Source organism: Hemitrygon akajei, unplaced genomic scaffold (genome assembly GCF_048418815.1).
Source record: "Hemitrygon akajei unplaced genomic scaffold, sHemAka1.3 Scf000037, whole genome shotgun sequence".
NCBI lineage: Eukaryota > Metazoa > Chordata > Chondrichthyes > Myliobatiformes > Dasyatidae > Hemitrygon > Hemitrygon akajei.
Window position 1 is genome coordinate 5,933,012 of NW_027331923.1, and position 14,388 is coordinate 5,947,399.

At 46.2% G+C, this 14,388-nt stretch overlaps 1 protein-coding gene across 1 annotated transcript; it reads left to right on the forward strand.

Moving 5' to 3' along the window:
• The first annotated feature begins 107 nt into the window (after positions 1-107).
• LOC140720163 (zinc-binding protein A33-like) lies at positions 108-12,103 on the forward strand. The gene is made up of 5 exons (XM_073035046.1): positions 108-158; positions 348-581; positions 909-931; positions 1,020-1,138; positions 11,550-12,103. Exons 1-5 carry the CDS (start codon positions 108-110, stop codon positions 12,101-12,103), a joined length of 981 nt encoding a protein of 326 aa, XP_072891147.1.
• Positions 12,104-14,388: the final 2,285 nt, after the last annotated feature.

The window sequence follows — 14,388 nt, forward strand, 5'->3', positions numbered from 1 at the left end:
GAATAGCCGAGTATCGCAGCTCCAGTGACCTGGGTTCGATCCTGACCTCTGCTGCTGTCTGTGTGGAGTTTGCATGTTCTCTTTGCGACCAGACACATCCCAAGGACATGCTGGATGAATGGTTCATTACAATTAACCCTGAGAAGGTCGAGGAGGGTGTACGTGAATCAGTTGGCCGTTAATGGGTCAGTGAGGGAGAGTAGGTTTCAGGAAAACGTGAGGAAATGGGGTTGACGGGAATGTCTCAGAAGTAGTATGGACCCCAATGGACCGAATGGTCACTTTTATGTCATAAGGAAATACAACACAGCAATGCAGTAAACTAATCTTCACCTTTCATTCGACAGGAACAGTCACACAGCGTTCAGTCCCACATCACATCCCAGTTTGCTGAACTGCGCCAGATTATCACTGAGAAAGAGCAGAGCTTACTCAGGGATCTCAGGGAAGAAGAGAAGAGGATTCTTAATCCAATGGAGAAAAATCTTCAAGAGATTCAAGAGAATATCAGGTTTATTCAGGAGGAAATCTTGAAGTTAAAGGAGCAGGTGGATCAAAAAGATGGTGTGATATTTCTCAAGGTGAGTGATTAAATTTGAATTTATTTCTGTCAAATTGAACTAAATGAACAGTGGTATATTTGAAATAAACACAGCACAGCGGCCAATTCTACCAAATCAATTGCCGCTGCTGGTGTCCTCACACAGAGTGTTCTCCTTGCATGAGGAACCTCCAATCACTCCGCTAATGACATACGGAGACAGATATTCGATCATTTATCAGCAACACACAATCTTTAAGCGATGAATTTTCAGCACAATTAATCGTAAATTAAACTGCAATGAATCGGTCAACGATGTGGACTGTAGGTCCAAGTCTAATCAGATTTGTGTTTTTATTTATTTCAGGAGGAAGCTCGTCGGAAGAGGAGGTAGGACATGCTCTTTACTGAAACCCTGCACAGATTTGTAACGTAGTTCAAAAATTCCAGTTTATCACCAGCAGTTTAATATTTACAGGATTAATGACGATATCCAGGAATTGTCGGTGACAGATGAGGCCCTGCCGGTTGGAAAATTCGTTCACCCCTATTTGTTGAACACAGTGCTGAGAGAAAAACTTGATGCCATTAAGCGAGGTAACATTTAGAAAGATTCATTTTTCCTTGTTCATGAACGCAATTAAGTTATAAGTTGAAGCAAGGATTGGCTGCAATAATGGTCTGAAGGGGAACTGAAGTTTATTCCACATCAACCCCACAGACTGGGAGGTATCACTGTCACATGGTCAGCTGGAGATGTCAGACCCCTGAACACACCAGCACAGGGTCACAATACAACCAATACACGGGACTGTTAGATGAACCACTGCGTCCTGATTCCAGACACACTGCACTAACACACCAGGACATGAGTTTGAATCCTACCACAGATGCTGGGAATTTAATGCTGACTAAAAACGGGTATCAGTGTGGTGACCGGGATTGTCAGGAAAATACACAAGTCCTGCGTGCACTGTGAGTGCAGACTCTGTCTGACGTAAGAATTCCCTCTTCTGGATCAGAAAATCTCACTGTTGTTAGAGGAAGCAGAGGGGAGCAGTAGTGATCGGGGACTCCATCGTTCGGGGAACAGACAGGAGAATCTATGGACAAGAATCAGACACCGGAATGCTATGTTGTCTCCTAGGTGCCAAGGTCAGGGACGTCTCGGATCGTGTCTGCAGCATTTTGGAGAGGGAGGGTCAAGAGCCAGCTGTCATTTTGCAACTTGGGACCGATTACATAGGAAGTAAAAGCAAAGAGGTCCTGAAAATAGAATTTGGAGAGCTTGGTAGAAAGCTCAGAAGCAGCACCCCCAGGGTTGTAATTTCTGGATTGCTGGTGAGGGTAGAAACAGGATAATTTGGCAGATAAACCATGGCTGAGAAGTTGGTGCTGGGGACAGGGATTCAGGTTCTTGGATCATTGGGATCTGTTCTGGTGGAGGAATGAACTGCTCAAAAGGGATGGGTCGCACCTGGACCCGAGGGAGACAATACTCTCACAGAGAGGTTTGATAGAGCTGTCGGGAAGGATTTAAACTAATTTGGTGGGGGGGGGGGTGGTTGGAACTGGAGTGAAGGGATAGGACGATGGTAAAATGCAAAGATAGCGTGCAGTCAGACTGTCAGATAGGGCGGACAGATGCGAGGAGAAAATTGCAGCCAGCAGGGTGAGTATCAGTGCAATAGGGATGCAGAATTAAAAAGGGTAGCAGATACAGTACACAAAGTGTTATATCTCAATGCATGGAGTATGAGAAATAAGGTGGATGATCTTGTTGCACTATTACAAATTGGCAGGTATGATGTTGTGGCCATCACGGAATCGTGGCTGAAGGATGGTTGTAGTTGGGAGCTGAATGTCCAAGGTTACACAATGTATCGGAGGAAGGAAGGAAGGCTGATGGGGTGGTGTGGCTCTGCTGGTAAATCAGCAGCAAGATGTGACATAGGATTGAAGATGTTGATTCTTGTGGGCTGAGGTAAGGAACTGCAAAAGTAAAAATGACACCGACAGCAGTCATATACAGGCCTCCCAACAGTCAGTGGGTTGAGGCCCACAGATTACAACTGGAAATAGAAAAGGCTGATGAAAAGTATAATGTTATGATAATCATGGGAGATTTCAACATGCAGGTCAATTGGGAAAATCAGGTTGGTAAAGGATCTCAAGAGAGTGAGTTTGTTGAATGCAATGTGATGGCTTTCTAGAGCAGTTAGTCGTTGAGCCTACTCGGGGAACAGCTCTACTGGATTGGGTGTTATGTATTGAACCAGAGGTGAGTAGTTAAAAGAAACCTTAGGAAGCAGTGCTCACAACATGACTGAGTTCAACTTGAAATTTGATAAGGAGAAAGTAAAGACTGACGTTGTAGTATTTCAGAGGAGTGAAAGAAATTACAGCGGTCTGAGAGAGGAGTTAGCCAAAGCAAATTGGAAGGAGATGCTGGCAGGGATGAGAGCAGAGCAGAAATGGTGTCAGTTTCTGGGAAATTGAGAAAGGTGAAGGTTAGATGTATTCCAAAAATAAATAAATACTCAAATGGCAAAATAGTAAAACCGTGGCTGACAAGGGAAGAAAAGTTAATGTCAAGGCAAAAGAGAGGGAATACAACTAAACAAAAATTAGCAGGAAGACGGAGGATTGGGAAGCTTTAAAATATCTACAGAGAGGAACTGAAAGAATGATTGGGATGAAAAAAATAAACAAGAAATTGATTTGAATTCAATTGACTTCATTACTTACATCCTTCATATACCTGAGGATTAAAAATCTTTATGTAACATCTCCGTCTAAATGTGCAATGTGCAATTGATAGTAATTTATGATGAATAATATGTACAACAGGCTGGTTAATATAACATAGAAATACAGTTGTGTCCACATGAGTTAATCAGTCTGATGGCCTGGCTGAAGAAGCTGTCCCGGAGCCTGTTGCTCCTGGATTTTAATCTGTGGTTCAGAATCCAATGTTAGCATTCAATCCAAGAGCAGGGATGTGATGCTGAGGCTTTATAAGGCACTGGTGAGGCCTCACCTTGAGTATTGTGGACAGTCTTGGGCTCCTCATCTAAGAAAAGGTGTGCTGGCATTGCAGAAGGTTCATTTCATGAGGATGATTCCAGGAATGAAAGGGTTATCATACGAGGAACGTTTGATAGCTCTCTGTCTGTACTCGCTGGAATTTAGAAAGATGGGGAGGGGATCTTATTGAAACCTTTCGAATGTTGAAAGGCCCAGACAGAGCAGATGTGGAAAGGATGTTTCCCATGGTGGTGAAGTTTAGGACAAGAGGGCACAGCCTCAAGATAGAGGGACGTCTATTTAAAACAGATGCAGAGAAATTTGAGCCAGCGGCTGGTGAATTTGTGGAACTTGTTGTGTGTATTTAAGGCAGAGTTTGATAGGTTCTAGATTGGACACAGCATCAAAGGTTACGGGGAGAAGGGAGTGCGGCTGAGGAGGGAAAAAAAGGATCAGCCATGATTGAATGGCAGAGCAGACTCAATAGGCAAATGGCCTAATTCTGCTCCTATGTCTTATGGTGATCAGACCACTACATTGGAGCATTGAGAGAATGAGCTCGGACACACCAACAAGCATTGACATGGGTCAAGATTTCATCTCGGGAGAAGCACACACAGCATAACCGGCCTGGCAAAGCTCCCTCACACACATACACAGGAAGGACTGGCAGATTGTAGTCAGAGCCTCAGCAATGTACGTTGTTATTTCCCTCTGTAACCTGGAAACTAGTCTCTTCAGAGACAGTCATTTATTCATTTAAACAGCTCAATCAAGTGTGACACACGGCCACAGAAATAGGCACAAATTCCCATTTAGGATTGAAATCTGCCGTCCATACCCAGTCTGTCTGTTCTGTGGCACTGAGCTGCCCTCTGACGTGACGTCACATCAACACTTCACAGACAGACTCCGGGGTGAGATTCCTCAGGAGGATGATCTGGGAGGGTTTGATGGATGTTGAACTCACGGCCCACTTCATCAATCTGCAAGACTAAGATGTCTTCTTGAGCATGTCCCATTTGTGTGTGTTTGCCCCCCCCCCCATCCCTCTAACCATTTCCCATCTGTGTACCTGCCCAAATTTATTTTAAAATATTTTATTTTTACCTGTTTCTACAGCGTCTGAGGGCAAATTCCATTTACCAACTTCCCTCTCTACGAGAATGTTACCCGATAGACCACTCAGAAAAATTTCCCGTCTCACTTTCAATCTGAGGCCTCTGGTTCTGTACTCCCATTTCTTGGAAAAAGAAACATTATTTAAGCTCCTTATGAATTATTTACCTTGATAAGGGGTCATACCTGAACATCCGACACTACAGCTGAATAGCCCAAGCTTATCCACTCTCTGCTTTTAACCCAAGCCCCCAGTCCTGGTAACATCCTCCTGAAGCCTCCTGACCAGTGTAATGACATCCTCCCCATATTCGGGAACCGGAAATGCAGACAATACTCCAAGTGTGGTCTATCATCGACATCAAAGGCCTTGCTGAATTTCATGTGGACAGTGTGGAATAGGCTGATGAATACAGGACTGAAGGTGTTTTTTAGATTGGGACAAGAAGGGCGGCGTGGGAGCTAAATTCTGAAGGAAGACAGTTTTTAAAAAAAACTTTGCGTACAAGAACGGCGAGACTGCGCAGGACAGCGCGGAGAGTTTAAAAAGATGACCACCCTATACAGCGGGCAGCGGAGTGGGTGGCAGCAGAGTGTAGGGCTTTGGCTCAACGGGCTTAGGCGGTAACGGGAAGAGGCGAGAGCGAGGCACAGACTCTTTTTCTCCCCTTGGCAAATCGGCCCGGACGGACGGGGGAACAGCAGGGCACATTAGCTAAGGGTTTAAAAAGTTCGTGTGTTTGGTGAAGTAAGTGGGTGAGTAGACCTATCTTTCTTTGTTTCATTCCTGTAGAATTAGGTAGCATGTCTGCAGGGTTAGTGCTTTGTTCAGGGTGTCAGATGTGGGAATCCTGGGAGACCTCCAGCCTCCCTGATAGCCACATCTGCACCAGGTGAACCGAGATTCAGCTCCTCGGAGACCGTGTTAGGGATCTGGAGCTGCAGCTTGATGACCTACTGCTTATTAGAGAAAATGAAGAGGTGATAGACAGGAGCTACAGGGAGGTAGTCATCCCTAGGCTACAGGGGTCAGAAAACTGTGTGACTGTCAGGAGAGGGAAGGGAAATGCCCGGATAGTGGAGAGCACCCCTGTGACTGCCCCCCTCAGCAACAAGTATATCGTTTCGGATGCTGTTGAGGGTGATGACCTGACAGGGGACGGCCACGGTGACTGGGTCTCTGGCATTGAGCCTGGCGCTGTTGTGCAGGAGGGAAGGAGGGAGAAGAGGAATGCGGTAGTCATAGGGGATTCCATAGTCAGGTGAACAAACAGGAGATTCTGTGAGCCTGGTAGAGATACCCGCATGGTGTGTTGCCTCCCAGGTGCCAGGGTACGGGATGTCTCGAATCGGGTCCAGAATATTCTGAAGGGAGAGGGCGAGCAGCCAGCTGTCTTGGTACATGTTGGTACCAATGACATAGAGAGGAAATGGGAAGAGGTCCTGAAGAGAGATTTCCGGGAGTTAGGAATGAAGCTGAGAAGCAGGACATGCAGGGTAGTAATCTCAGGATTGCTACCTGTGTCACGTGCTAGCGAGGGCAAGAATAGTAGGATCAGGCAGATGAATGCGTGGCTGAGAGACTGGTGCAGGGGGCAGGGCTTCAGATTCTTGGATCATTGGTATCTCTTCAGGGGGAAGTATTACCTGTTCAAAAAGGACGGGTTACACCTGAACCATAGCGGGAATGTTTAATAGAGCTGTTAGGGAGGGTTTAAACTAATTTGGCAGGGGGATGGTCAACCGGAATGATAGAGTGGAGGAGGGGGAAAACGGAAATAAATCTAAGATAGTGAGCAGTAAAGATGTCAGGAAGGACAGGCAGGTGATCGGGCAAATTTGCAGCCACTGGGATGAGTTGCAGTGCAGTCAAAACAAAAAGTACCAAATACTGGACTTAAGGTGTTATACTTAAATACACACAGCATAAGGAATAAGGTGGATGATCTTGTTGTACAGCTACAGATTGGCAGGTATAATTTTGTGGCCATCACTGAGACGTGGCTAAAGGATGCATGTCTCTGAGAGCTGAACGTCCAAGGATACACGGTGTATCGGAAGGATAGGCAGGTAGGCAGAGGGGGTGGCATGGCTTTATAGGTAAGAAATGATATTAAATCATTAGAAAGTGGTGACATAGGATCGGAAGAATCTTTATGGGTTGAGCTAAGAAATCGCAGGGGTAAAAGGACCCTGATGGCAGTTATCTACAGGCCTCCTAACAGCTGCAGTGAGGTGGACTACAAATTACAACAGGAAATAGAAAAGGCTTGTCATAAGGGCAGTGTTATGATAATTGTGGGGATTTTAACATGCGAGTGGATTGGGAAAATCAGGTCGACACTGGATCTCAAGACAGAGAATTTGTAGAATGTCTACGAGATGGCTTTTCAGAACAGCTTGTTGTTGAGCCCACTAGGGGATCAGAGGTACTGGATTGGATATTGTGTAATGAACCAGAGGTGATTAGAGAGATTGAGGTGAAGGAACCGTTAGGAGGCAGTGATCGTAACATGATTGAGTTCACTGTGAAATTTGAGAAAGAGAAGCCGAAATCCGATGTGTCAGTATTGCAGTGGAGTAAAGGAAATTACAGTGGCACGAGAGAGGAACTGGCCAAATTTGACTGGAAAGGGACACTAGCGGGAGGACGGCAGAGCAGCAGTGGCTGGAGTTTATGCGCAAAGTGACGAATGTGCATGACAGATATATTCCAAAAAAGAAGAAATTTTCGAATGGAAACACGATCCGACCGTGGCTAACAAGAGAAGTGAAAGCCAAAGTAAAAGCAAAGGAGAGGGCATTCAAGGAAATAAAAATTAGTGGGAAGACAGAGGATTGGGAAGTTTTTAAAAGCTTACAAAAGGAAACTAAGAAGGCCATTAAGAGGGAAAAGATGAACTATAAAATGAAGCTGGCAAATAATATCAAAGAAGATACTAAAAGCTTTTTCAAGTATATAAAGAGTAAAAAAACAGGTGAGAGTGGATATTGGACCGATAGAAATGATGCTGGAGAAATTGTAATGGGAGATAAGGAGATGGCTGAGGAACTGAACGAGTATTTGCATCAGTCCTCACTGAGGAAGATATCAGCAGTATTGCAGACACTCAAGGGTGTCAGGGAAGAGAAGTGTGCGCAGTAACAATTACGACAGAGAAAGTACTCAGGAAGCTGAATAGTCTAAGGGTAGATAAATCTCCAGGACCAGATGGAAAGCACCCATGTGTTTTGAAGGAAGTAGCTGTGGAGATCGCAGAGGCATTAGCAATGATTGTTCAAAAGTCAATAGACCCTGGCATGGTTCCGGAGAAGTGGAAGATTGTAAATGCCACTCTGGTATTTAAGAAAGGGGCAAGGAAGCAAAACATGAATTATAGACCTGTTAGCTTGACATCGGTGGTTGGGAAGTTTCTGGAGTCAATTGTCAAGGATGAGGTTACGGAGTACCTGGAGGCATATGACAAGATAGGCCAAACTCAGCATGGTTTCCTTAAAGGAAAATCCTGCCTGACAAACCCATTGAAATTTTTTGAGGTAATTACAAGTAGGCTAGACAAGGGAGATGCAGTGGATGTTGTGTATTTGGATTTTCAGAAGGCCTTTGACAAAGTGCCACACATGAGGCTGCTAAACAAGATAAGAGCCCATGGAATTACGGGAAAGTTACATATGTCAATAGAGCGTTGGCTGATTGGCAGGAAACAGAGAGTGGGAATAAAGAATCCCATTCTGGTTGTCTGCCAGTTACCAGTGGTGTTCCACAGTGGTCCGTGTTGGGGCCGCTTCTTTTTACATTGTATATCAACGATTTGGATTATGGAATAGATAGCTTTGTGGCTAAGTTTGCTGATGATACAAAGATAGGTGGAGGGGCCAGTAGTGCTGAGGAAACAGAGAGTCTGCAGAGAGACTTGGATAGATTGGAAGAATGGTCAAAGAAGTGGCAAATGAAATACAATGTTGAAAAGTGTATGGTAATGCACTGTGGTAGAAGAAATAAACAGGCAGACTATTATTTAAATGGGGAGAGAATTCAAAGTTCTGAGATGCAACGGGACTTGGGAGTGCTCGTGCAGGATACCCTTAAGGCTAACCTCCAGGTTGAGTCGGTGGTGAAGAAGGCGAATGCAATGTTGGCATTCATTTCTAGAGGAATAGAGTATAGGAGCAGGGATGTGATGTTGAGGCTCTATAAGGAACTGGTAAGACCTCACTTGGAATACTGTGTGCAGTTTTGGGCTCCTTATTTAAGAAAGGATGTTCGGACATTGGAGACGGTTCAGAGAAGATTCACTAGAATGATTCCGGGAATGCGAGGGTTAACATATGAGGAACATTTGACCGCTCTTGGATTGTACTCCTTGGAGGTTAGAAGAATGAGTGGGAACCTCACAGAAACATGTCGAATGTTTAAAAGCATGGACAGAGTGGATGTGGCAAAGTTGTTTCCCATGGTGGGGGAGTTTAGTACAAGAGAGCATGACTTAAGGATTGAAGGACACCCATTCAGAAGGGAGATGCGAAAAATTTTTTTAGCCAGAGGGTGGTGAATCTGTGAATTTCTTGCGGCAGTGGAAGCCAAGTCATTGGGTGTATTTAAGGCAGAGATTGATAGGTATGTGAGTAGCCAGGGCATCAAAGGTCATGGTGAGATGGTGGGGGAGTGGGACTAAATGGGAGAATGGATCAGCTCATGATCAAATGGCGGAGCAGATTCGAAGGGCCGAATGGCCGGCTTCTGCTGCTTTGTCTTATGGTCTTATTTGAATGCATCAGTATAAGGAATAAGGATCTTGTAGCACAGGTAGAGTTTGACAGGTACAAACTTAGGCAGGTATGACTTTGGTCGAAGGAATAAAGACATAGACAATTCTGTAAACAGGGCGGAAACTCAAAAATCAGAGGTGCAAAAGGACATGGGTGTCCTTGTGCAGGATTCCCTGAAGGTTAACTTGCAGTTTGTGTCAGTGGTAAGATTGGCAAACTCAATGTTTGCTTTCATTTCGAGAGGATTAGAATACAAGAGCAAGGATGTAATGCTGAGGTTTTATAAGGCATTGGTCAGACCACACTTGGAGTATGTGAGCAGTTTTGGGTCCCTTCTATCGGAAAACATGTGCTGGTATTGGAGATTCACAAGAATGATTCTGGGAATGAAAGAGTTAACATATGAGGAGTGTTTGATGGTTCTGGGCCTGTACTCACGCGAGTTTAGAAGAATGGCTGATTTATTATCCCTCTCAACCCTATTCTCCCGCCTCCTTCCCATAACTTTTGAGACTCTGACTAATCAAGAAGTTTACTTATTAACTTCTGCTTTAAAAATCAAACATGAGATAATCTGCAGATGCTGGTAATCCAAGCTACACAGGTCCTGATGAAGGGTCTCGCCAGATCTCTCTGACACCTGTCTGGAGAGAGTTGATGTTGGGAGGATGTGGGTGGCTCGAGAACGGTAAGCACAACCTCCGACTATAGGGATGTCCATTTAGGACAGAGATGAGGAGGAATTCCTTTATCCACAGGATAGTGAATCTGCCACAGGCAGCTGTGGAGGCCAAATAATTGAGTATATTTAAAGCAGAGTAACACACACAAATTGTTGGGGGAACAGCAGGCCGGGAAGTTCCTATGGAAAAGAGTAAACAGTCCACGGTTCAGACTGAAACACTTCATCAAGACCTGTGTTGATTAAGGGTTCCTGCACATTCATCCCCTGTCCTAATGAGGGGCTACGGGGGATGGGGTTGTGGGAAAGGGGACAAAGTCATCCTCATCTGCCATCTTTGCCCCCTCTAGCTTCTCATTACGTCTACACACACAGTTCACCCACGGGGTTTCCACCCCTCCCCCCACCTGGTTCAATCTGCCATTCATCTCTCCCCTACTGGTTCCCATTATCACCTCCTTTACTGTCTCAAACCATCACACTGCCCCACTTCACACTCACAAATGAATGTGAACATTGTATGACGGGCCTGTTCCTGTGCTGGACTGCTCTATGTTCTCTGTTACCAGTTTCGAAGAATGAGAGGAGATCTCATGGAAACACAAAATTCTTTCAGGGGTCAACAGGCAGGAGTGAGGGAGGATGTTTCCCCTGTCCAGCGGAAAACCCTTGTGGAGACATCTGCTTTTGTCGAATCAAAGGTTCGTGTCGGCAACCCGACCGCGCCTGAGGCCCGAGTCTTCCCCCCCCCCCCCACGATCCCCGGGGCCCCGCTGTCCGAGTCTCCCCCCGATCCCCGGGGCTGCGCTGTCCGAGACTGCCCACGATCCCCGGGGCTCCGCTGTCCGAGTCTCCCCCCCGATCCCCGTGGCCGCGCTGTCCAGTCTCCCCCCCGATCCCCGTGGCCGCGCTGCCTGAGTCTCCCCCCGAACCCCAGGGCCGCACTGTCCGAGTCTCCCCCCGATCCCCGGGGCCGCGCTGTCCGAGTCTCCCCCCGATCCCCGCGGCCGCGCTGCCCGAGTCTCCCCCCGATCCCCGGGGCCGCGCTGTCTGAGTCTCCCCCCGATCCCCGGGGCCCCGCTGTCCGAGTCTCCCCCCGATCCCCGGGGCTGCGCTGTCCGAGACTGCCCACGATCCCCGGGGCTCCGCTGTCCGAGTCTCCCCCCCGATCCCCGTGGCCGCGCTGTCCAGTCTCCCCCCCGATCCCCGTGGCCGCGCTGCCTGAGTCTCCCCCCGATCCCCGGGGCCGCGCTGTCCGAGTCTCCCCCCGATCCCCGGGGCCGCGCCGCCAGAGTCTCCCCCCTATCCCCGGGGCCGCGCTGTCCAGTCTCCCCCCGATCCCCGGGGCCGCGCTGCCTGAGTCTCCCCCCGATCCCCGGGGACTCTCTAATTCTCTGCTTCTCCCCCCAGTCTCTGTCACCCTGGATGTGGAAACGGCGCATCCGTGTCTCGAGGTGTCTGAGGATCGGAAGAGTGTGAGATGGACCCAGACCCAGAAGAATCTCCCTGACACCGGGAAGAGATTCACACACTGGGTTTGTGTGCTAGGATCGGAGGGATTCACATCGGGGAGACATTACTGGGAGGTGGAGGTGACGGGAAACCGGGACTGGTGGCTGGGAGTCGCCGCAGAGTCTGTGGAGAGGAAGGGATGGTTCAGTCTGAGACCGGAGACCGGATTTTGGATCATCGGGCGACGTGGTGACGTGTTATATCGGGATTATGACGTGTTCTGTGGTCTCCCCTCCCCCGAGTCCCGTCTCCCTGCCGGTCCCATCCCCGGGAGGGTGGGAGTTTATCTCAGTTACGAGTCCGGGACAGTTTCATTTTACAACACGAAGACCAAGTCCCATCTCCACACCTTCACTGGGAATAAATTCACGGGGAAACTTCATCCTTTCTTCCGGGCTGGGGATGCAAACCAGTGGCTGAGAATCTGCTCCGGTTCCGCTCCGGGTCTGTAAACGGGTCGGGTCCCGGGACCGGCGTCAGGAGTAAAGTCCCTGGAAATATTAATGAGTGGAGAGTGCAGCTAAATATGTGGCTAAGGAGATGGTGCAGGAGGGAGGGCTTCATGTTTCTGGACAATTGGGCTTTGTTCCCGGGAAGGTGGGGCCTGTTCCGACGGGACTATTTGCCCCTGAACTGGAGGGGGACTAACATCCTTGCGGGTAGATTTGCCAGTGCTGCTCGGGGGGTGGGAGGGGGTGTTAAAAAGATTTGCAGAGGGAGGGGAACCAGAGTGTTAGAGCAGATAGTGAGGTGGAGGAGGATAAAGGTCATGCGAGGACTGCATGTATAGACAGAAATCAAAGGTTTGTACATTAGGTTGTAAATTTATTTTCAGAACTTTAGAAATTGTGGAAATCAAAGATTTCTAAAAAGATTTTGATGAAGAACATGACCAGAACATATGTGAAAAAGTGGCTACTTCAGTTTTACACCTATCGCAATAATTGTCTATGTTAGGAAATATTTTGGATAGTCTCTCCTTAGTTAAATAGTAAAAGTGAACAATTTTAAATTGAATTAAACACTGATTGGCACATATCAAAGAAGAATTGACTATCTTCATTAACAAAGGTCATATTAAGTTCTCTCTCCCAATCTTGTTTAATTTTTAGTGATTAAGGGGATCAGTATTTTTGCATTTATTTATTTTTATTTTCATTTATTTTGTGATGGTCGATTGATGACTTTTGAAGAGTTAATTAGCAAATATTCTCTCTCTCATACACACTTTCTGCAATATCTTCAGGTTAGATATTTTTTACAAAAATACTTTTCTAAGTTTACATATATTAATCTGATTTGTTGGATACTGTTTTGAATAAGAATCCTTTAGTAAGAGGTTTATACATGATAGAAATATTCGTTGTTTCAGATGTGATAGAGGGGGAGGAGTGGCATTACTAGTCAGGGAAAATATCACAGCTGTGCGTAGACAGGACAGCCCGGAGGGCTTGTCTACAGAGGCCATATGGGTGGAGCTGAGGAACGGGAAAGGTGTGACCACACTAATAGGGGTGTATTATAGACCGCTCAATAGTCAGAGAGAATTGGAGGAGCAAACCTGTATAAATATAGTAGACCGATGTAAGAAACAGGAAGTTGTAATAGTAGGGGATTTTAACTTCCCTCATATTGACTGGGACTCCGAAACTGTAAAAGGGCTAGATGGCTTGGAGTTTGTGAAATGTTTTCAGGAAAGTTTTCTAAATCAATATATAGAGGTACCTACGAGAGAGGATGCAATACTTGATCTCCTATTAGGAAACCAGACAGTCAGGTGACAGAAGTATGTGTAGGCGAACATTTTGGGTCCAGTGACCATAATATCATTAGTTTCACATTAATTATGGATAAGGATGGGTCTGGTCCTCGAGTTGAGGTTCTAAATTGGAGAAGGGCCAATTTTGTGGAAATGAAAATGGATCTAGGAAGAGTGGATTGGGATAAGTTTTTTTTTCTGGCAAGGATGTGTTTAGTAAGTGGAATGCCTCCAAATGTGAAATTTTGAGAGTGCAGTTTGCATCTTCCTGCCAGAATTAAAGGCAAAGTTAACAGGCATAGGGAACATTGGTTTTCAGGGGATACTGGTGATCTCGTTAAGAAAAAGAGAGAGGTGTATAGCAGGTAGAGGCAACAAAAAGCAAATGAGTATAGAAAACATAAGAAAATACTAAAGAAGGAAATCAGGAAGGAAAAAAAGAAGACATGAGGTGGCTTTGGCAGATAATGTGAAGGTAAACCCGAAGGGTTTCTCCAAGTATATTAAGAGTAAAAGGATAGTAAGGGACAAAATTGGTCCCCTAGAAGATCAGAGTGGTCGTCTATGTGTGGAGCCTTACGAGATGGGGGAGATCTTAAACAGTTTTTTTGTATCAGTATTTACTCAGGAAACTGGCATAGTGTAAATGGAAGGAAGGGAAACAAGCAGTAGTGTCATGGAAGATTTGTAGATTAAAGAGGAGGAGGTGCTTGCTGCCTTAAAGTGCATAAAGGTAGATAAATCCCCCGGGCCTGACTTGATATTTCCTCGGACCTTGAGAGAGACTAGAGTAGAAATTGCAGGGGCCCTGACAGAAATATTTAAAATGTGCTCAGCCACGGGTGCAGTGCCGGAGGATTGGAGGGTAGTTCATGTTATTCCGTTGTTTAAAAAAGGCTCCAATAGTAAACCAGGTAATTACAGGCCAGTGGTCCTGACATCAGTAGTAGGTCAGTTATTGGAAGGTGTTCTGAGAGA

Excerpts from the sequence above, each read along its gene's own strand:
- LOC140720163 (XM_073035046.1), top strand. The coding sequence starts at position 108 with ATGCTGGATGAATGGTTCATTACAATTAACCCTGAGAAGGTCGAGGAG. Across the intron at positions 582-908 it reads ATGGTGTGATATTTCTCAAG|GAGGAAGCTCGTCGGAAGAG; the intron begins GTGAGTGATTAA and ends TATTTATTTCAG. Across the intron at positions 1,139-11,549 it reads ACTTGATGCCATTAAGCGAG|TCTCTGTCACCCTGGATGTG; the intron begins GTAACATTTAGA and ends TTCTCCCCCCAG.